Below are 21,782 nucleotides of genomic sequence, written 5' to 3' on the forward strand. Positions count from 1 at the left end.
AGAGAAAGTTATGATCATTTTAAATATATTACATTATATTTAATAGTTACACCACCTGATATTAACACTACAAATCTTAAAAAATATTTTTTTATATATGAACTTTCACAACAACAACAACAATAATAATTTGTAATTTATGATAGTTTAGTGAAGACTGGAACTTTTTACAGTCACAGTCATTATTGGTAGAAAGAAATGGCATTTTTATGATTTAATTCTGGTGAATTATTTGGTAACATAAAAATGCTACAAATACATTTCTCCACTGTTTTTTATCTCTCAGTAGAGGCATTTTCACAGAACAATTTATAGATGCTGTAAACTAGTGAGGGTTTGCCATTACCAGGGGCAACACAAAACCACAGAGAACAATGTTGACTGAACCAGTGTGCTGGAAAAGTCACATTAAAAATGTGACATTAATGGCACAGGTAATGGATTGAGGTAGTAAATAGGAATTACTATATAACATTATACATGCCAATTTACATTATATAACTGGGCTAAAAGTAAAAGTTGCTTTTTGGGTTGCTAGTACAGTAGTTGCTCATTTTAATCTGCTTTTGAAAATTATAAATTGTACTTAGCATGAATTTGTCTTAATGATTTAGAAATGTATGTGGTTTCCACTGTAGTGTATCATGACTGCTCTGTTACATAACTTATTATATTGAATATTTATGGTAATTTAATAAAACATGTAATTCAGTGTTTTACTGATGGAATTATGTTGTAGTCTTTACAGTAACATATTGTATTTCTGCCATGGCTACTCAGCTCATGAAAATCGGAGGCGTTATTCTTCTAGGATTTTTCTTTTTTTTACTGCACAACTGCACTGCCCAATCTCACCTGGCACTGTCTCACAGCACAGGCTGGCACTGAATGTTGCTATGCAGAAAACAGGGTATGCCCTCTGCAAGCTGCCTTCTATTGGCTGCTCCGTAACTGGGATGCTTGGCAAGTGTGAAGCTGTAATTTGGAGCATAGCTCTCTGAGACTAAGGGATTCCCACCGCAGCACAGTCATCTGTCTGCCCAACACTGCACCAGACTGACAATGAGCTCTTGAGAACTACGTACTGTTTAATGATGCTGAGAAATCTGAAATGATAAAGTCAGGATATAATGAAAACTGCAGTACAAGGTTGCCAAACTTGCCATTTAATTTGAGTGCAATGAGTAAAGCTTTTTTTAGGGACCTACACTACACTTTTCAACTCATTCTGCATTTTTACTATTTTGCATATTTTAGAATAATAGTAAAGTCATCAAAACTATGAATTGATGTGGAAGTATGTGGATTATGCAGTGAACTAAATCAAACCTATATACTAAGAAACAATATAATGTAAAGAAATAGCATAATGTTAGGCACCCTTTGTCTAGATTAAAGCTTTGTACACTGGACATTCTCTCAACCTTCATGAGATGTATCCTGGGATACCGTATGTTTTACTCTGGTGAATGTGATTTCACCAAGTACAACATGTTCCTGGATCAGCATCTTTGTTGATCCTGGAACAACATTCCAATCAACCAATCAGATTTGAAGGACAAGTTTACAGTTTATGTCAAGTTGAGGCTTAAAGGGTTAGTTCACCCAGAAATGAAAATGATCCCATAATTTACTCACACTCAAGCCATCCTAGGTAAATATGACTGAAATCCCGCCTTTGACTTTCAGTCAAACATAATAACAGTTATATTAAAAAATATTCTGGCTCTTCCAAGCTATATAATGGGAGTGAATAGTAACCAGAATTTTGAAGCCCAAAAAAGTAATCCATATGACTCCAGGGGGTTAATAAAGGCCTTCTGAAGTGAAGAGATGCATTTTTTGTATGAAGAATATTCATATTTATAACTTTATAAACTAGAACCACTGGCTTCCGTACGTGAGTACAGTGGAAGAGTGAACTTTGGCCTGACGCATGACGTATTGACGAACACAGAAGTGCAGAGGATAGAGCAAAACAAAACACTGGTCACAAATTAGAAGTCTAAAATGAGAATTTTTAAAGGAGCTTGAGTTTGTTGCCCAGCCCTATTTGTTTGAACCGCGAGAGGCGGTTTCTCTCACTTAAGCTTATTCTACTCCTACATCCTACGACATTCGCCAGAACTCGACTCTCTCATGAACGCATGGATGAACGTTACCAGAAGCTAATGATTGCAGTTAATAAAGTTATAATTATGGATATTTGTCTTACATAAATGCATCACTTCACTTCAGTAGGCCTTTATTAACCCCCTGCCATGTGGAATACTTTTATAATGGATGGATGTGCCTTTTTTGGGCTTCAAAATATCAGTTACTTTTCACTCCCATTATAAAGCTTGGAAGAGCAAGAATATTTTTAAATCTAACTGTGATTGTGTTTGACTGAAAGAAAAAAGTCATATACACCTAGGATGTCTTGAGGGTGAGTACATTATGGGATAATTTTCATTTTTTGGGTGAACTAACCCTTTAAGGGGTTAGTTAGATGCTTCTAAATCAGTGTTGTTCACCTATCATTTCCCTCTGATTTTAGGGACAAGTTACGGGTAGGGTTAGGTTTAGGGGTAGAGATAGGGTTAGCACTAAATTTTCGGATAGAAATGTTGTTCTAGGATCAACAAAATATGTTGATCCAGGAACATGTCTTACTTGGTGAAACCACAGTGACTCTCGGTAGCTGCTTTTCCTTCATTGTCCTGTTATAAAAATAAATAAATCAAATGTTTTGTAAATAAATTTACATGTTCACAATTAATGGTTATAAATGGTTGTGTTTAAAAGGGATAGTTCACCCAAAAATGAAAATTTGATGTTTATCTGCTTACCCCCAGGGCATCTAAGATGTAGGTGACTTTGTTTCTTCAGTAGAACACAAATGATGATTTTTAACTCCAACCGTTGCAGTCTGTCAGTCGTATAATGCATGTCAATGGGAACACAATCTATAACACACCTCACGCACCGGATGCCGTGCGCAAGGCAGTTGGACATAGTGGTGTTATAGAGGTAAAAAAATGATATAAATACTGTTCAGTTTCTCACACAAACCGATCGTTTCGTGTCGTAGGACATCAATGTGTCGTCATGAGCCGCAGGGTTTAATTTGGATTTGTCTGTGCAAGTTTTTTTGACTCTTATAGATTGTGTTCCCATTGACATGCATAATACGACTGACAGACTGCAATGGTTGGAGTTAAAAATCATTATTTGTGTTCTACTGAAGAAACAAAGTCACCTACATCTTGGATGCCCGGGGGGTAAGCAGATAAACATTAAATTTTCATTTTGGGGCGAACTACCCCTTTAAGTTTTTAAGCCTTTCGGTATTTTTTTTTTTTTTAACTGAATACTACTTATATTGAACTCTTAAAATCTACAAAATGATATTCTGAGAACTCTAGAAGATAATTTGAGTTATATCTGTATTCTTTTTGTGCAATCTAGCTGTCTAGAGATTGTATTTGTTGCACTGGTGCCAAACGTTGCTATAGTGATGGGTTTGACCATGCAAGAATGAATCAAGTGCTTTGGCACTGGTGGTGATTCACTCTCCTCATGCAGATAGAGTGCAAATGCTAAATCAAACAGAAACAGATTTTAAACAAAAATATATATTTTGTAATATTTATAAAAATATATTTCTATTGTCTACAAATTAATTGCTTCAAAAAGTATTTGGTACTTTATTTTGAAGAATATACACCCTATCAATAGATTTATTTTGCTGCTTTGAAAAATACTAATGTGTTAAGTCATATAAACCAAATTTCCAAGCACCTGCTGTACAATATTGGAACAAATAATAAACCATATTCTCTGTGTTCACAGAGCACCGAGTGCCTCTCAAAAACATCTGTCCCTGACATGGATACTGGAAATGCTGGTACCTTGGATGCTCCTGGAGAAGCAGGAAGCAAAGTAAGACCATTGTTGTGTTTTATGTGTGTGTGTATATATATATACTGGTCTATGCATTTGTACCTCATATTTGAATATATGCATTGAAATAAATTTGAGCGCTTATGGTTGCAGCACAGTGGCTCAATAGGTAGCACTGTCACCTCACTGCAGGAAAGGTGAATTGGAGACACTAAGGGCCAGATACTAAACAGGGCAAATTAGCGTGAGAGCGCAATTCCCAAAAAAAAACAAAAAAAAAACGCTGATGGGAGTGGAAAGTTCTGCGCATGATCTACTGACAATGCGCAAATTAAAAGAACAGATGCAGCCGGATGGTGCAAATACCAGTACACTGACTAGCGCAAACCTTAGTTAATCACCTTGCATGATTCATTTAAATACTCTCCTCCCATAAATTTTGCGTCTGAAAGGGAAACTCCAAATACGAATGCAATAAGGTCAGCCACAAAAATAACTGTGTCCACGTCTTTTCAGCGCTAATTTTTCACTGCATGTCTGTAGTAAATCCTGACAGTAGTTTTTTAATGCCTCAAGCTGTTAGTAAATCTGGCCATATATTGCCTATAGGTGTGAATGTGAATATATCCATAAGTGTTAGCCCTGTCTTGGACTGGCCATCCATTTGGAATATATGTTTCCTGCTTTCATCCCGTGACGCTGAAATAGGCTCTAGGGTCAAACTCTGTGACCCTAAATAGGACAAGCAGTTTTTAGAATGGATGGATAGTTGCCTTTAAAGGGGTCATGAACTGCATTTTTTAAAAACATTTTATAAAGATCTCTGATGTCCACTTATAATGTTAGCAAGATTTTTATATCAAAAACATCATAATTTATAAGTAATAGGTTATTTTCTATCCTGTTTTTGGCCCTCTCTTTGAAGCACTCCGTTTTGATCGGCGTGCCGCATTCAAAACTTGGAAGTAAACACCCCCTGCTATGATTGGGAAACAGTTTTGCATATTAAAATAATTATCTGCATCACCGCCATTACACATGTGGAATTGTTTTGAAAACTTAAGATTTTAAAAAATGGCAACCGGTCAAATTCAGCCATACATGTTTGAGCCAGAGTCTGCCCTGCATCATCTTTTATTTTCAGTCTCTTGGAAAATCCTGCTTCGAATTATGTCTTGATAAAAAAGGAAACAGCAGTAAAATGAAGCCAACAAACAAGCATGCATGAATCGGTGGGCGGGGCTAAAGAGTAAATGATATAGAAGTAGGCATTGATTATATTCTGCAGAGGTGGTCTTTCATCGCACTATGATGTCATACTGAGACAAAATCTGAAACAAGGCATTTTGGCAGCTTGGTTCCAATAAAAGCTATTTTTGGACTAACAAAGAAGTTTTGAGCTCTGAAACTGAAAGGGTTTGTTCACCCAAAAATTAAAATTCTGTTATTAAAGGATTAGTTCACTTTCAAATGTAAATTACCCCAAGCTTTACTCACCCTCAAGCCATCCTGGGTGTATATGACTTTCTTGTTTCTGACGAAGACAATCAGAGAAATATTAATAAATATCCTGATGTATCCAAGCTTTATAATGGCAGTAATGCGCTACCAAACGAGTATGAGCTGAAGAAAGTGTCTCCACTGTCTCTTCTATCCATCCATCATAAACATATTCCACATGGCTCCGGAGGGTTAATAAAGGCCTTTTGAAGTGAAGTGATGCATTTGCCAGACCGCCTTCCATATTCTTCAAAAAGCTTACGCTGTACGTCCTTCACCTTCCCTATTTAACGCGACGCCAGTTCCGTTTTTTCCGTAATTTGAATACGGAAGGCGGTATGGCGGAAGCTTTATATTTTACTTCATAACTTGTTAAATATGGATGTTTTTTTTACACAAACGCATCGCTTCGCTTCAGAAGGCCTTTATTAACCCTCCGAAACTGCTTCGAATATGTTTATGATGGATGGATGTGGATGGAGACACTTTCTTCAGGTCATACCCGTTTGGTAGCACATTACTGCCATTATAAAGCTCGGATGCGTCAGGATATTTATTAATATTTCTCAGATTGTCTTCATCAGAAACAAGAAAGGATGGCTTGAGGGTGAGTAAAGGTTGGGGTAATTTTCATTTGAAAGTGAACTAATCCTTTAATTACTCATCCTCATGTCATTCCAAACCCATAAGACTTTCGTTCATGTTCGGAACACAGATGAAGATATTTTTTAATTTCTGTCCCCCCATTGACAGTCCACGCAACAACCACTTCGACACTTCAAAAAGTTCATAAAGAGATCATAAAACTAATCCATATGAATTGAGTGGTTTAGTCCAAATTTTCTGAAAAGTTGATCACTTTATACACTGAACAGATTTAATGTACTAACCCTTTAAGGATATTTTTATAGTACAATGACCTCTTATATGTCAAAAAAAATTGAATTCTCAATTCATGACCCCTTTAAAATCAGCATCAAACACAAAATATCTATAAATAATACACAAAATATCATAACATAATTGTCTGGTTCCTATTTTACAGTGAATTAATTTGCTAAATTAACCCATGACTTTTGATGTTATTGATGACCATCGCAATTTTATTTCTGACCCTTATATGCGGTATACATATAGTTTTAGTTTGAACATATTGTCATCAAAAATAATAGTGCAATAATGAACTGTAAGATAATATATGTCAACTATAGTTATACTGTTTGGATTGCAGGTGGAGATGGTATTTTGGCTACTTTCCATGCTAGCCTCTAGAGATCGGGAAGAGATGTCCCGCACCCTTCTGGCAATGTCAAGCTCACAGGAAAGCTGCATTGCTATGCGCAAGTCTGGCTGCGTCCCACTGCTTGTGCAAATACTACATGAGGGAGGCACTGGGGAGGCAGCTGGGGCAGGAGGCTATAGTCGAGAAGCCCGTTCCAGAGCCAGTGCTGCCCTTCACAACATTGTGTACTCACAGCCAGATGAGGGCCAAGCACGACGCGAGATGAGAGTTCTTCATGTGCTAGAGCAGATCCGCTCGCACTGCGAGAATGGCTGGGACTGGATTGAGAATCATTTAAGTACCCCTTCACCTAGTGGTGGAAAAACCACAGGTGAGCACTAGTTAAGTAAAAAAAATTGTCATACATATTGATACAATGATATAAAATTATTCATATAAATATACATTTACTTTGATGTCCTCAGAAATCCCTGAGCCAGTGGATCCCCAGATGTGCCAGGCCTTGTGCGCAATAATGAAGTTATCTTTTGAGGAAGAGTACCGCAGGGCAATGAATGAACTAGGTACGTGAATGCAGTTTCTCTAAATAGACCAAAGACTAAGAGCAATAGTGTATTCTGCAGGTGAAAACACTGAAAACTTGTTTGTGTATCTTTTAGGTGGCTTACAAGCCATTGCAGAGCTAATGCAGCTGGACCAAGAACTGTATGGCATGCACAATGAGCCAATCAATATGGCCCTCCGGCGTTACGCAGGAATGGCACTCACTAACCTTACATATGGAGATGTTGTAAATAAGGTAAATGTTCAAATTATTGCATACAAGTGTAGAATCATGTATAAATAAAAGACATCGGGTTATTAAACAACATTTCTATTTGAACAGTCATTTTATTCATTTATAATTATATAATCAGTGCTCAATATTAAGTTATTGCCACACTGGCCAAAAATATTTTTACTGAAATATATACAAAATGTATATTTTTAAATAATTAAACAAAATATAAATGTGATCATTGTTAGTTAATTTTGCAATTCTGATAATACATACATTCATTACCAGGCAAAAGTATAACTGATGTTATGCTTCTTTTGATGTTAACAAAATCCTCTTTATTTACTTTTTCAGGCTACTCTTTGCTCAAAGAAAAACTGTCTTCAAGCCATTGTTGCACAGCTTGCATCTGATAATGAGGAATTACAGCAGGTATATAAGTTACTTCTCGAAAGAGCAAAGCATTAGATGAACTTTAAGTACAGAAAAATATAACAGCAGCTCATTTTAATAGTATTTTTTACTTCTCTCATTTGTAATTATTTGGCCCACATCAGCTCTATTATATGTCATTACTTTTAGGTAGTGTCAAGTATACTGAGAAACTTGTCATGGCGTGCCGATATCAACAGTAAAAGGGCTTTGAGAGATGTCGGCAGTGTGTCAGCACTTATGACATGTGCATTGCAGGCTACAAAGGTACAATCAAATATCTCTTGCTTACATAAAAGTGAAGATAACTGATGTACCCATTAATCTAGTGACATTTGTGCTCCAAAACCACTCAGTAAGTAATGTGATTTTACATGGTCTCTCCCACAGGAATCCACCTTAAAGAGTGTGTTAAGTGCATTGTGGAATTTGTCAGCACACAGCACTGAGAATAAGGTAGCAATTTGTTCTGTTGATGGTGCTCTTGGCTTTTTGGTTAGCACTTTGACTTATCGATGCCAAACCAACTCATTGGCCATTATTGAGAGCGGTGGAGGCATCCTGCGAAACGTGTCCAGTCTTATTGCTACCCGAGATGATTACAGGTATCATGTTTATTCACATTCACAAATTAAGCAGAGGTCTTGGTCAAAGTATCAATGACATCACTTAATTTCTTCCTGTTTGCATATTTCAGGCAAATCCTCAGGGATCATAATTGCCTTCAGACTCTGCTGCAGCACTTGCGATCTCACAGTCTGACCATTGTGAGTAATGCATGTGGAACCCTCTGGAACCTGTCTGCACGTAGTCCGAAGGACCAGGAATTGCTGTGGGATCTGGGAGCTGTAAGCATGCTGCGCAATCTCATCCACTCAAAGCACAAAATGATAGCCATGGGAAGTGCTGCAGCTCTGCGAAACCTCCTCACAAATCGCCCACACAAATATAAAGATACTGCTGTTATATCCCCAGGATCCTGCATGCCATCCCTCTACATGAGGAAACAGAAAGCATTAGAGGCTGAATTAGATGCGAAGCATCTGGCAGAAACATTTGATTCAATCGAGAAGCAAAGTTTCAAGCATCAAAGTATAAACAAACCATTGAGGCACATTGAAAGCCTAGCAAAAGACTATGCTTCAGATTCTGGTTGTTTTGATGATGACGAGGCACCTAATATATCAACCAGCTTGGACACAGGAACCTTCTCCATGCTGTCCATGTTCTTGAACAATTCTAACTTCCTGAATACTCAGCCACGTAAGCGAGAGGGGGAGCCTGAACAAGACATTGAAACCTTTCAAACTGATAATAAAAGGTCACAACCCCCTGATGATGAAGTGACTGTGGCAGCTGAGAAATTAGCCAAGAAGATCACCAACACAGTGGCTAAAATTGACAAACTGGTAGAAGACATTACCATGCATACATCCTCAGAGGACAGCTTCAGCCTCAGTTCAGAAGATCATTTTGTGGATTGGAATTATGGGCCAGATGAGCTTCATGAGGCACGAGCTATTTCATGTTCCCCTTGTCATCTCTCTGACACCAGCTCTTTCTCACCTAAAGAGCGTCTCAGTAGAGCGCATGCCTTCTTGCGTCTTAAAACAGCCAACTCGAGTTTATCCAATGACAGCCTTAATAGTGGAAGCACCAGTGATGGCTATTGTGGCAGTCAGGAACAGACTCACACCTCTGCAAGACCAACAGAACAACGACGTCCAAATAAACTTGACCTGAAGGTAGCTCACGAGGAACCATTGAACAGTGGTGTACACATTTCAAGAGTCATATGTCAAAATGAGATCCCTGAAAGAGATTTTGAGACAAACAAAGATGCTATTTTGCCTGATTTAGGTTCCACAGATACAGAGAAGAGTCAAGAACCTTTTATATCAACACCCGCAACTGTATCAACCAAGGTGTCTTCGGATGCCAGTATACCAACTGTCAAGTTGTCTCCCTCCTATCAGCATGTTCCACTGATCCAGAGTGTTGCCAAGTTTGGCGTTGCAAAGACTGCAATTAATGTTCAGGCAGCTCAAGCAATGCGTAGGCAAGCTTGGGTTCCAACAGTGATGACTGGTGGAAGTATTAGCAAGTTTTCCCCAATATGCTCTGCAAGAAGTCCCACAATAGGACAGCTGGAGACCCCTCAGAAGTATTCTGTAGAGAACACTCCAATATGCTTTTCTCGCTGCAGTTCTCTGTCCTCTTTATCTTCTGGGGATGGAGCACTTGATGGACAGAGTCAGACTGAAAATGAGCTGGAGAGTGACTCCTCATTAGAAATCATAGAGGTGGAAGATGTGAATGTTGAGAGAAAAGATGAAGAGGATGAGAATGAGACACTTGATGACTTGAGTGACAGTCAGTTATTAGTAACTGATCAGAAAATAAGCAGCTCTGATCCAACTGAGATCCCTTGTACAATCAAAAATGAGAAGAGGTTCCTTAGAGGAGTGTCTCCAATCATTCTTGAGGACAGGACACCATCCAGCTCTTCAGAAAACTACATTCACGAAACACCTCTTGTAATGAGCCGCTGTAGTTCAGTGAGCTCACTTGGCAGTTTTGAATCTCCTTCAATTGCCAGCTCTATTCAGAGTGATCCATGTAGTGAAATGATAAGTGGAACTGTTAGCCCCAGTGACCTACCAGACAGCCCAGGACAAACAATGCCTCCGAGTCGCAGCAAAACTCCATGCTGTGCAGAATCAAGTGGACCAGAGACACAGATGCTTAGTGGTGTAGGAAGCCAGTGGGAAAGCAGTTTGCGCAAAATTATGGAAATCACAGACTTTAAAGAAAGGTTTAACCTACCTCCAGATTTGGACACAATGATCTATTTCACTGTGGAAAAACCAATTGAGAATTTCTCATGTGCCTCTAGTCTGAGTGCCCTCCCTCTGCATGAACACTATGTTCAGAAAGATGTAGAGCTCAAACTTACTCCTTTGCTAAACCAACTAGACAATGATCCAGAAGATTCTGAAAAGGAAGAGGATATGGATGACCGAGACCAATACAGTGAAGGCAACTCAGATGATGACATTGAAATTCTCAAAGAGTGCATTAATTCTGCCATGCCTTCCAGGTTTAAGAAGGTAAGGCCCACTGTGATGCCCAACCTCTCAAACCAAGTTCTCAACATGCAGGCTCGAAAATCAGTGCAATTACCAGTGTATATGGTGCTGCAGAATAAAAACAGTCAAATGTTTACTGGACAAAAGCTTGGAATGTCTTCAAAAGACATCTATCATGATGATTCCTCTTACACTGACTCGGCTGAAGGTACACCCATCAATTTCTCAAGCACCACTTCCTTGAGCGATGAAACACTCCAATATCCAGTCAGAAATAAAGGAATAAAAGACTGGCGAAGAAACAAAGAGACACAAGAGCTTGTTGATATTGAGGCAAAGAGAATTGAAGACCTACGCATGTTCTCTCGCTTCCACAAACCAACTAAAATAACATGTCAGTCTCATACAGTTGCAAACCAACTGAACAGAACAATCAGACATATGGTGCCCACTCAGAGATTACTTATACAAAGTAAAGAGATGGCAGCAAAAATGACCCAGCAAAGGATTCAAAGCCAGTCTCCAGTTCGACAAATTCAAAAGCAAGGACAGAATCTGTCAAAAAGCATGCCACAGTTAGATATTCCCATAAGAAAACAAAGCACAGAGGTGTACCAAAATCAGAAAACCTGCTCTCTGAGTCATTCACAGGAAAACACTTTATCCTTTCAGTCCAGGCACCACCCAACTACTACAGAAGGGGCCATTTGCCATAAAATAGACAGACAGGATGGACTGATGAATAGGACTGGACGGAAACAACATTATGAATCAAGCAAGACTAATGTAATACGTAATGCTAATATACAAGATCAAGTAAACAGTTACCAGTCCCATCAAAAGGGTTTTCACAGAATCAAGCAAAATCTAATTTTAGAAGAAGCACCTCCATGTTACTCTTTGAGTTCCTCCCTTAGCTCTTTGAGTGATGCAGAATTTGAGGAACATCATGATAAACCTCACCATACGTGGATAAGGAACAGACAATCCAATACTCAATGCCCTTCTAAATCACAGCAAGACCTTAACCAGTTTGAAGAGAACAGCTCACCAAGCTCAGTCAGCATGGATTCAGAAGATGATCTGTTGATAAAATGCATAACATCTGCTATGCCTCAACACAAGAAAAAGCAAACTGCCAGAAAAAGGAAAGCTGAGAAAAAGCACAAACAGAAAGCTACTCTTCAGAAAACAACAGAGGAGTGGAGCCCTGAAATTGACCTAGACAGTGATGAAATGGCATCCGACAAAGACTCTGATCTCAATAGTGTTGAATGGAGAGCAATACAAGAAGGAGCAAATACAATCATTACCAAGCTACAAGCTTCAAAGTCCCAAGAACCCTCATCAGAGTCTGAATCCGTTCTGTCATTTATGTCTGGATCAAGCTTTACTCCTAAAGAGAAGAAGGTATACAAAGATGACAAAAAGGCTAATAAACCACTTGATTTTGCCCCTCGTAAACCTGTTCCAAACTTGCCTGTGGTCTTCAGGGGTAGAACGGTCATATACACACCCAAGAAGGAGACAACTCTCTCTCAAAGGCCACCACCTAAAAAAATTATACCAAAACCAGATGCTCCTAAAAATCCAAATCTAGCTCAACACAGGTCAAGAAGCCTTCACAGACTGGGTCACCCCATGGACTCCACTCAGTTGTCATTGCCCAAAAGAAGCTCAACACCACCTGCCAGGATACCAAAGAGCTCATCTTCAGGATCATCTCAAAGTTCAACACCTTCCAGGCATCCTCAGAAAAAAGTAACCTCCCCAACCCAAACCATTAAACAAGGTCCAGAGAAGGTGGCATCAGCACCATGCAGTCCACCAGACAAAAGCACTTCAAACATCAATCAAAATTCAAAATCTCCAATTGACAGGAAAACACAGAAATCCCCTGTTAGAATACCATTCATGCAGAATCCATCAAGGCAAACAAGAAACATTTCACCTTTAGTAACCAACCAGCCCAGTAGCATTAGCAGACAAAATACACAGATGTCAGGGAAAAGAATCCTACCAGCAAACCGATTGGATTTGGTTCGCATGACATCTACTCATTCAAGTAGTGGTGAATCAGATCGTAATGGCTTTCTCAGACAACTGACATTCATCAAAGAATCGTCAAAAGTCTCAAGACGTGATCCTTTTTCACGTTCTGTCCCAACATCGCAGCATGCCTCACCCCGAAGAGCAGGTCCAGGGGCCCCAGCAGTTTTCTTATGTTCTTCTCGTTGTCAGGAGCTCAAGGAAGCAGTTCAAGGTCCAAGAAGAATGCCTGTGACTCAAGGACAAAGACAAGATCAGGAACAGGTTCTCAGACAGGACATAGCTCTATCAAGAGCCACCTCCATTGATAGAGATGTCACTGTGAAACGTCCAGCTAGACGAACAAGCTCAGAAAGTCCTTGCAGGGCCTCACAGAGAAGTACACCTGGACCAAAGCTAAGAGAAAAAAGGGATGATACCTTCAAAAGATATTCGTCCTCACCAAGCATAAATGTCTTGAGTCGTGTCACTAGCCGCTCCTCTCTTCGCTCTTCATCCTCTGACTCAAGTGGACGAGCTAAAAGTGAAAGGAACACAAATCAGAGGCAGCAGAGGGTTGGATCACGTAATGCTGACAAAGTGACCTGGAGAAGGATTCGTGATGAGGATGTTCCCCAGATATTAAAGAGCACCCTTCCTTCCACTGCATTGCCTCTGTTACCTTCACCTGATGGCAACAAACAGATGCCACCACAACTACCAGGAAAACTGCCTACTATTACACTGGCATCACGGAAAACAAGTGACGCGACTGTTCAAACTGAAGACTACTCAGCCAACAAAATTAACTCAAGCACCTCTCCCACAATTGAAAAAGGTCTTAGCATTTCAGAGGAGGCCACAAAGATGGCCCTCCCCAGAAAAATAAGCATGGCCTTTGGGAATACCCTCCAAGATGGGGATTCAGATGGATCTCTAAAAAACTACAGCACAGCATCATCCTCCACCTTTCAGTCAGTGGAAAGTACCCACAGTGGTGGCGTTGGCCATTTCCGACAAAGCTCTCCTAGTAAAGCCGTAAGAGTTACTCCTTTCAACTACATCCCCAGCCCCATGGTCTGTTGCTCTCCACAGACACAGGGTCAAGCAACGACAATGCCTGAAAAGACAGGGGAAAAGCATGAAGCATAAAACCTGTGATCTGTCCACAGTTCAAGGCTTGACAAAGTACTATGCTCCTGATGCTGTAAAAACTCAGGTGGTAATGGATATCGTTCTGTTTACCTCGGATATTTAATGAGTCTTGTGCTTGCCAATGCATCAGAAGATTTACCTATTTGAAAAAAAAAAAGAAAAAAAGAAAAAAGAAATAAAAAACTTAATCTGGATGTGAACAATTAGCCATGTACTGGAATCTCACTGTATTTACAACTTGTACCTAACCACACCACAAGTGAGGGTATACCTTTTCTTTTTCTTTTTTTATATTTTTGTACAGTGATATTAATCATTGCTTGTGCTACTTGGACAATTAATCAAACATGAGAAAGACTGTCTTGGAGTGTGTCATCCACTGGTAAAAATTATGGCCCGCATTCAGAACAATATGCAAACTATTCTCTGAAAACAGTGACAAATACTTTAAAAGACCATGTGCCACCTGCAAACCGGAAAAGACTGTTGTATTCTCACATGAGAACCATGTATGCACATGCCTTTTTGCCACACTGACAGGTTAAAACAGCCTATTGCCTTCACTTATTATTACTGCAGGTAAATATAGCTACAATAGGTAAAATCTGCACAAAATGTCTATGTAATCGTCATGGATATTTAGTGATACTGTTGTAAATACTGATTTAAAACTGTAGTTTAATGCTTCCCAGAAGGCAAAATGTAATCCTGCCATTGCTACAAATAGCATGCTAAATACTCACTTATCCACTGTAAACATGTGATGTTGACTTTGCAGTTTCTTTTTTCAGTGAAAATGACAGACTAGGAGTACAACCATCAATCTACCCACACATTTTCATTTTTGAATATAAGATTGTTGTAACTGTTGAGTGTTCAGCAAATGTATGTAATACAATTAAGTGGCTGTACATATTCCTGCTTAATGAATGCTTTCATAATGTCATTTTGTGTACAGTCACATTATGCTTTAAGTATCTAAAAGCAAGCTAATGAGTAGCAACTCTGTGGTTTGAGATAAATACTTGCCATTAACAGTAAATTGGGCTGAATTCTAAATGTAGAATGTTTAAAATGGCTTCCATTCAACCAAAGCCCATTGCCAAAACTGCAGCTACACAAGCAAATATTGCAAATATTAGCGTAGGCTGGATTATGGCCAATTAGCCAGCACAAAAAGTGTGTGTCTTATTTGGTGAGGTGCAGTATTTACTTGGACTTAGTTTTACTGTGATATAATGGCTTCACTCAATCTGTCTCTTTAGTCAGAAAATATGCATTCTTTCTTAAAAGTAAAGTCATGGATCCCACATCAGCCTTTGGAAATTCTGAAAATGATAGAGAACTGTATTTCAGATGTGCTGAGTGCTGATACCATTTGGTTTTCCCAGAATAAAGACTTAATGTCTGATTATATTTGAAGATATTGAAATTGACTAGTAACAGAGCTCAGTGTAATGTCTAATGACCCATAACAGTGGTGGTCAGGATAAAGCAATATGACGCAATGCTAAACTCAAATTGACATTTAGGTACAGTTTTATGCATATTTGAGAGGTCAAAGCATGAATTGGGTTCAGAATGTTGATAGAATATTGTGTAGACTAACAGTTACAGACAAACAGCTATGGCCAGGGGTTGGGGTCCTCAAATAAACAATCTCATAAAAATGTGTATGTATTTTATTTTTCTGAGTGGAACGGTGATTTATTCAATGGTAGATACTTACATCCAACTTAATATGCACAGACATCCAAGTCATTTGTACTTACCTTTATTGCTGTTTGAACATTCTGACACAGCACAAGTTTATTTACTTATTTCCAACCATTGCACACAGGTGGAACGCTATATCCCAACTAATTTCAGCGTTTAAATGATCCTTATATACAATATCATGAAATTCTCTTACCTCTCTCGTGAAATAGCCATACCTTTGCCAATAATTTGCTTCATTCTTACATATTTCATTGTTATTAACAAGACTGCTGACTAATGAACCTAAATGAAATATCTGTTCAGTAACAAAAAGGTGGACCAATAAATGTTATGCTAAATGTTACAGAATAAAAATATCATAAATTTGTTAACACAATCAGTTGATTGATGAATATTAATCAACTGATTGTGTTAACAATAGTTAATAGTTAATTCGTTCAGATTCAGTGCTACTGCTTTCAGTAAATTAACCATTTTTTTAATCAGTCAATCATGGACCAGAGCTTGAGAACCAATGTGCTAATGCCAAAGAAATTACACACTTAAGCTTTGAGGGTGGAGAGATCTTTACATCATGCTACATATTTTAAAATTTAAAAAAAAAAAAAAAAATGGACTAACCTTGGGCTGTTTAACACAAATTATTTAATGCAAATGAAAATTAACCAGTGAAGAATAGCTGTACAATCATCAATATATTCAACAAGTTGTACTGTCTGTAAACACTGAAAAATTCCATTCATCATAAACTCAAGGAATCTTGTATTGTGAAAATTTAGATATAAATGACATTAAATAATATAAAATACATTAAAGACTGCACAACTTGTTGAATGGACTGTGTACTTCTTTTAAACACACATAACACACATTAACATTGACCAAAAAAAAAAAAATCAGCCAAAAATATCACAAACAAATCATTAAATAAATGCATCAAACATCCAACAGGAAAAACACTCGGTATTCTACTGAATTTAATTTTAATTTGTTATATTCACAAGTGCCATGCTCGACAATCAACTATTGAATAAGCAAATCTTAAGTTCATAAGATGCGGGCGTGAATGTTCTGCAGGCCCCTGCGAGTTGTCACATTGCACTCCTCTTCACCTCCGTCACACTGTGTTCCAAAGACTCCCCAGCTGCACGCAGCTCGTCTCTCCGCCGAGCAAGATTGCCACGTTCCTCTTGCAATCGCTCATGCAGCTTTATGTAGCGTCTGCTCTGCAGGTATCTTACCTCCACTTCACTGTTGCTGGAACTGGACTTCAAATCTGAAAGATGACACCTAAAATCAGTGGTCAAGGCCAAAAGTTACCATCATGCATGCAAAGGTGTAGTCACACTAGCTAATACCCATGTACAACACTGCTAAGGGTAGCAATGAGGCAGTATTCAATAACACAATTCTGTAATCAATCATTAATTCTTTAATTACCCAACTATTATTTTCTTGGAAAAATTGCAGTTCTTGAAACAAGTAACAAAGACAGCAACTTAAAAAAAACAGACAACTTTACCATTCTAACAACACTCTAAATGAATGGGACTAACATTACCAGGTGAACAAACAAACCACAAAAGGACAGAACTTCAAGTTACCAATGAGATAATGAATGGCATTAACATTACCAGGTGAACAAACAACACTATTGAAAGGAAATTAGTATGTTCTCGTCAAAAGAAAATGTAATCAAGAAGTTCTCTATATGCTCCCCAGTACATTTTAGTGTGCACAATATTTTCTTGCATGATTCTGTTATTTAAATGGTACACAAAACTTGTGTCATTTCAAGACTGACATCACTTGATATGATAAATTGCAGTAAAGGCTGGAATACATTACACCACAGTCTGGAGCAATCTATGTCAATTCCCGAACGTCCAACCCAGTCTCATGAGACGGTGCCGATTTTGTATGGATTTCTATGATGTGATTATGGGGCACAGCCTTCGAAATGAGACGCAGCTATAGACCCTTTTCACAGACTGTGATGACGCATTTTAATGGTCATCAATATTTTAAATCCTGCAAAGTTTCCATTTTTTAAAAAATGTATGTACATTTATAACACTATACTTAGTATTATATTACCTTTGCATCCAAGTACAAAAAACTAGTTAACACTGCTGTGAAGGTGTTTCTAATACAGCGGCTATGGGAGTGATGACATCTTTTTCTCTTATTGCCGTTATCAATCGCTATTTTTTCCTCTTTTTGAAAGTTAAAACACTTTCAAAAAGTGTTTTGAAAAGAAAATACTATTGTGGAGTTTTTCTTTTGCTATTTGCACAAATCATTCAAGTCTCAAGCTTACTGGAAATGTGAAAAGGGTCTACTGTAAACATCTGTGCTCCCTGGTATTCACAGTACATTGTGGGACATTTTAAGCCCGGGATACACCAAGCCAGAGCCAACGGTGCGGAACACACCGAAAAAACTAAGTCGGCCAACGCTCAAAAACGGCCCAACGTGGCCCAACGGCCAATCGTCGTCCTAGTCGGACGCCGTCTGGTTTTTTGGGGGGCCGATTCAGCATGTAGAATCTGTGTCAGGCCGTTGGTGAGAGAGAGAACTCTGATTGGCTGTTTAGTTTAGTGAACGAGTCAGTGAACGGGAATAATAGCAAAACAGCCAGCAAAGATTCAAGACGGTACAGACAGAAGGCTGTTATAATTTTATGTCATCTTACCTGAGTGTTCCTGGGCGAATATTTTAACATCAACATGAGACGAGTGGAATAAAGAAAGTAATCAGGATGAATGACATTCAAAACAGTAAGCACGCGCAGTTTGTGTATCTGCGGCATGCTGTGTTGGATTCCATTTTGAGGATTGTTGGATTCGTTGTTCAGATTTTAAAAGTTGTCAAGTGTATTCCAGCCACTGATCTATATAAATAACTGGATTGCTCTTGAGCTCATAAGTGAAGCCACCGCACGCTATATTATATTCCCACACATTCTATTGAATTAATAGGAAATCATCTGATTTTAATGAGAAAACATTACCTAACAAGTTAGTGTTTTTAATTTTTATATATGAAGTCTCCCTGTACATTCTTACATCGCAAATGTCCTAAACATGTAAAAGGTTTTTTTTTTTTTATTTAAAGTTGGGAATTTTCCCTGCGTGGTGCTTATTAAAAAAGTTGTGTTATAAAAAAAAAAAAAAAAAGTTTAGGTAACAGTAAGTTTAAAACAAAAAACTATTCTAATGCGTTCTTGTTTCTATAAGCTACACACAGCATATTAGTTACTAACCTAAATGCGGCGGAGACTCACACAATGCCACTGTAATCATAACTCACTGACCTGCTTCTGTTCAGAGAAAAAGGTGATGAGAGGGAGAGATTAATTTAATTTTTATTAAATTACAATTTGTAGCATAAGAGCATGTTTGCAACCCTGATTTAAGTCAATTTATAAAACGGTTAGTTCCTGTCCTTGATTCTGATTGGTCAATAGCTGTGTTTTATTCACGATAAACACAGCTATGACCGCTTCACCCAACGGTTCTGTGTATCACTACACAGCACCCTTAGCAACCACTCTTAGCAACGTAAACACTATGTTCTCAATTGATATTGTTCATTGAAGCTTACTGTATTATGTAGAAGAGTATTGTGAGAAAGAGATCGAGTGAGCGAGTTTATTACCTGCATTCAGATTCAGCATTTTCCTTCAGGTCAGTCCTATGTTCATGACAAAAAAATCTGTTTAAATGGCTGACGTATTATCTTGTCCTTTTAACAGTTAAGGAGTTTTCCCATGACTGACAGCACTATAGTCAAAGCATTTGTCAGTTGCGTCTATTTCCGTGTTCACAACAATTCAGTCTTTTCAATGTAAAAGTCTTTGCTACTGACTGACACACTCATAAAGACAGTCTTTGCCGCCATCTAAAGGCGTAATAATGTAACTTATGTTGCTGTTCATGGTCAGGGACTATTTTTTACCGGCGGAAGGAAGGTTTTTAGTGAAAGTTTACTTCATGAAAGTTGCATTGATACATATTTTTGGCTTTAATATTTGTATTGTGTGGTAATCGTTTTATAAAAGCAATAAGGTTCTCGAGGCTAGTGCTGTATCGTGAATAAGTCACAGCTGAAGGGGTTGCAGGAACTCCACTTTGCGTCGTGCCTAACAATGCCCTTCAGCCGTGACTTATTCACGATTCAGCACAGCCTCGAGTACTGTATTGCTTACATATAATACATTAAAATATATAAATATAACACTTAATTCCTGCAAACTGACATGCTAGTAAAAAGCCAGAGAATTTGCCCTTTAACTTTAATTGTTTCCAAGTGCTCCTAGAGTTTGAAGTGGACGTTCGTCAATAAAAGACATCAGGAAATAAAATACACGCTTCACATCTTCATGAAAAATGTTAATGCTCAATATTTCCTGCACAATTACGTACATACAGAAATATATTTTGTGTCAGGATCTGCCATTATTTTGTGGCACAGTTTTATCTCATTACATTCAGTCCAGACTACAAATTCACAAATAAGGTAACACACACACACGTTTACTTAGCTATCTAAATAGGTACATTCTATTGTTTTTATATGCAGCTAGTTACTATAGCCTAACCCTAACCCACACTCAATCTCTAAGGATAAACAAATTGTTCTAAAAACTCTCTTTTATATATATATATATAAAAATAAATAATCAAAAAAGAATAAATGATGAACAAGAATGAAATCAAATAAAGCATGATGCCAGTGTCAAGATATAAGAGATAGTTAACTAGGCCTATTATTAAAATAATTTTTCCCATAACTTAACCCTAACAGAGAACTATCTGCATTTTTACAATTTGGATCAGGGATTATTTATTTATTTATTTATTTAATACACTAAAAAATAAAATAGCGCAAACGAAAAGCAAGAAAGACTGAAAACAAATCATATATCAGGTAAGCATGAGACTGGTGGCCATATGTCACTTTTTTTAACTGCATTTGCGACGCGAAATGTGTTTTATGTGAAGTGTCTTAAAAACTAATGACACTAACTTGTTAAGATAGATGTGTTACTTTCACTGTAGTAACTTTTCTGTTGCTGTATTAAACTGCGCCTTCAGCAACCAGCGTTTAATATTGTGCTGAAATATTCTCGTCTGTCCGATAGCCTACCTTCAGCAGATTCGTGTAAAACAGTGAAAACTGGATCATTGGGATAGGCTCGGTTCACATCCTCCATGATCTGTTCTACTGTCGGCGGATCGGGTCGGGTCGGAAGAACCATCCGCTTCTTGCCTTTGGAACTAAAATTCATCCTGATTGTTAACGTACCAGCTCTAGTTTTAAACAACAAGGATATGCGTTTTATAAAGCATTAGTGTTTATGTTAATGGGGAATCTGTACACTGTGAAACAAAACCTTCTAGTAAATGACTGAACAACATATTACACACGTAAAGTGTTTACTATGGCACTCAGTGCTGACACGTCAGAGGATGACGTTTCAACGAAGATCTTTGTGATGATTGTCGCCATCTTTTGACTCGGAGTAAAACAGCATTTCAAGAGAATTGTTGGTTGTTGCATTTTAACATTTGAAATAACACAGCACAAAAGCAAAAATTCAGAATAATACATGTCATTACAGGTTGAGATTAATTTACAGCAACACATATAAATAAACCATAATGCACACACAACTAGAAATAAATAAAATGAGAGGGGTCTATTAGGCTACATGTAATCTGGATTACGTGATCAGATTCCAAAAACTAGTAATTTGATTCTATTATGTTATAAAACACTTGTAATCAAAGATTACATTTTATTCTCACAATGGCAGTAAATTATTCATAGTTAATTGATTTTTCCTACTACTTATTTATTTTTTATTTTTTTTATGTTTTAATTTTTTCTTTCTAAAAAAGCCTACTACTTAAATACATTTATCAGGTCTTCCAGGTTTGTGGAACCG

At 37.9% G+C, this 21,782-nt stretch overlaps 2 protein-coding genes across 5 annotated transcripts in view; one reads left to right on the top strand and one right to left on the bottom strand.

Moving 5' to 3' along the window:
* The window catches only part of apc2 (APC regulator of WNT signaling pathway 2), a 45,940-nt gene extending 30,158 nt beyond the window's left edge, over positions 1–15,782 (top strand). For both annotated transcript variants that reach the window (XM_051912774.1, XM_051912773.1), the window contains exons 8-15: positions 3,835–3,924; positions 6,617–6,998; positions 7,093–7,191; positions 7,288–7,427; positions 7,761–7,838; positions 7,989–8,105; positions 8,229–8,443; positions 8,536–15,782. In XM_051912774.1, coding sequence (XP_051768734.1) covers positions 3,835–3,924; positions 6,617–6,998; positions 7,093–7,191; positions 7,288–7,427; positions 7,761–7,838; positions 7,989–8,105; positions 8,229–8,443; positions 8,536–14,107 — 6,693 coding nt within the window. In that variant the 3' untranslated portion in view covers positions 14,108–15,782. The remainder of the gene's footprint in view (positions 1–3,834; positions 3,925–6,616; positions 6,999–7,092; positions 7,192–7,287; positions 7,428–7,760; positions 7,839–7,988; positions 8,106–8,228; positions 8,444–8,535) is intronic.
* A 669-nt stretch (positions 15,783–16,451) lies between these two features.
* c11h19orf25 (chromosome 11 C19orf25 homolog) lies at positions 16,452–21,311 on the bottom strand. Of its 3 annotated transcripts, XR_007932641.1 has the most exons (3): positions 19,490–19,519; positions 19,095–19,151; positions 16,950–17,119 (listed from the first exon to the last, which is right to left on the bottom strand). XR_007932641.1 is itself a non-coding variant. In XM_051912775.1 (2 exons), exons 1-2 carry the CDS (start codon positions 21,120–21,122, stop codon positions 16,921–16,923), a joined length of 327 nt encoding a protein of 108 aa, XP_051768735.1. In that variant the 5' UTR covers positions 21,123–21,311; the 3' UTR covers positions 16,452–16,920. The 3 variants fall into 3 exon arrangements, 1 of the variants encoding a protein (XP_051768735.1); XR_007932640.1 differs by lacking the exon at positions 19,095–19,151 and having other exon boundaries at positions 16,452–17,105; positions 19,490–19,525; XM_051912775.1 differs by lacking the exons at positions 19,095–19,151; positions 19,490–19,519 and adding an exon at positions 20,981–21,311 and having other exon boundaries at positions 16,452–17,105.
* Positions 21,312–21,782: the final 471 nt, after the last annotated feature.

The sequence above is a fragment of the Ctenopharyngodon idella genome, chromosome 11 (assembly GCF_019924925.1).
Source record: "Ctenopharyngodon idella isolate HZGC_01 chromosome 11, HZGC01, whole genome shotgun sequence".
Lineage (NCBI taxonomy): Eukaryota > Metazoa > Chordata > Actinopteri > Cypriniformes > Xenocyprididae > Ctenopharyngodon > Ctenopharyngodon idella.

Coding starts and splice junctions, on each gene's coding strand:
- c11h19orf25 (XM_051912775.1), bottom strand. CDS start 21,122: ATGAATTTTAGTTCCAAAGGCAAGAAGCGGATGGTTCTTCCGACCCGA. Junction 17,106..20,980: donor TTTACACGAATCTGCTGAAG/GTAGGCTATCGG, acceptor GTCATCTTTCAG/ATTTGAAGTCCAGTTCCAGC.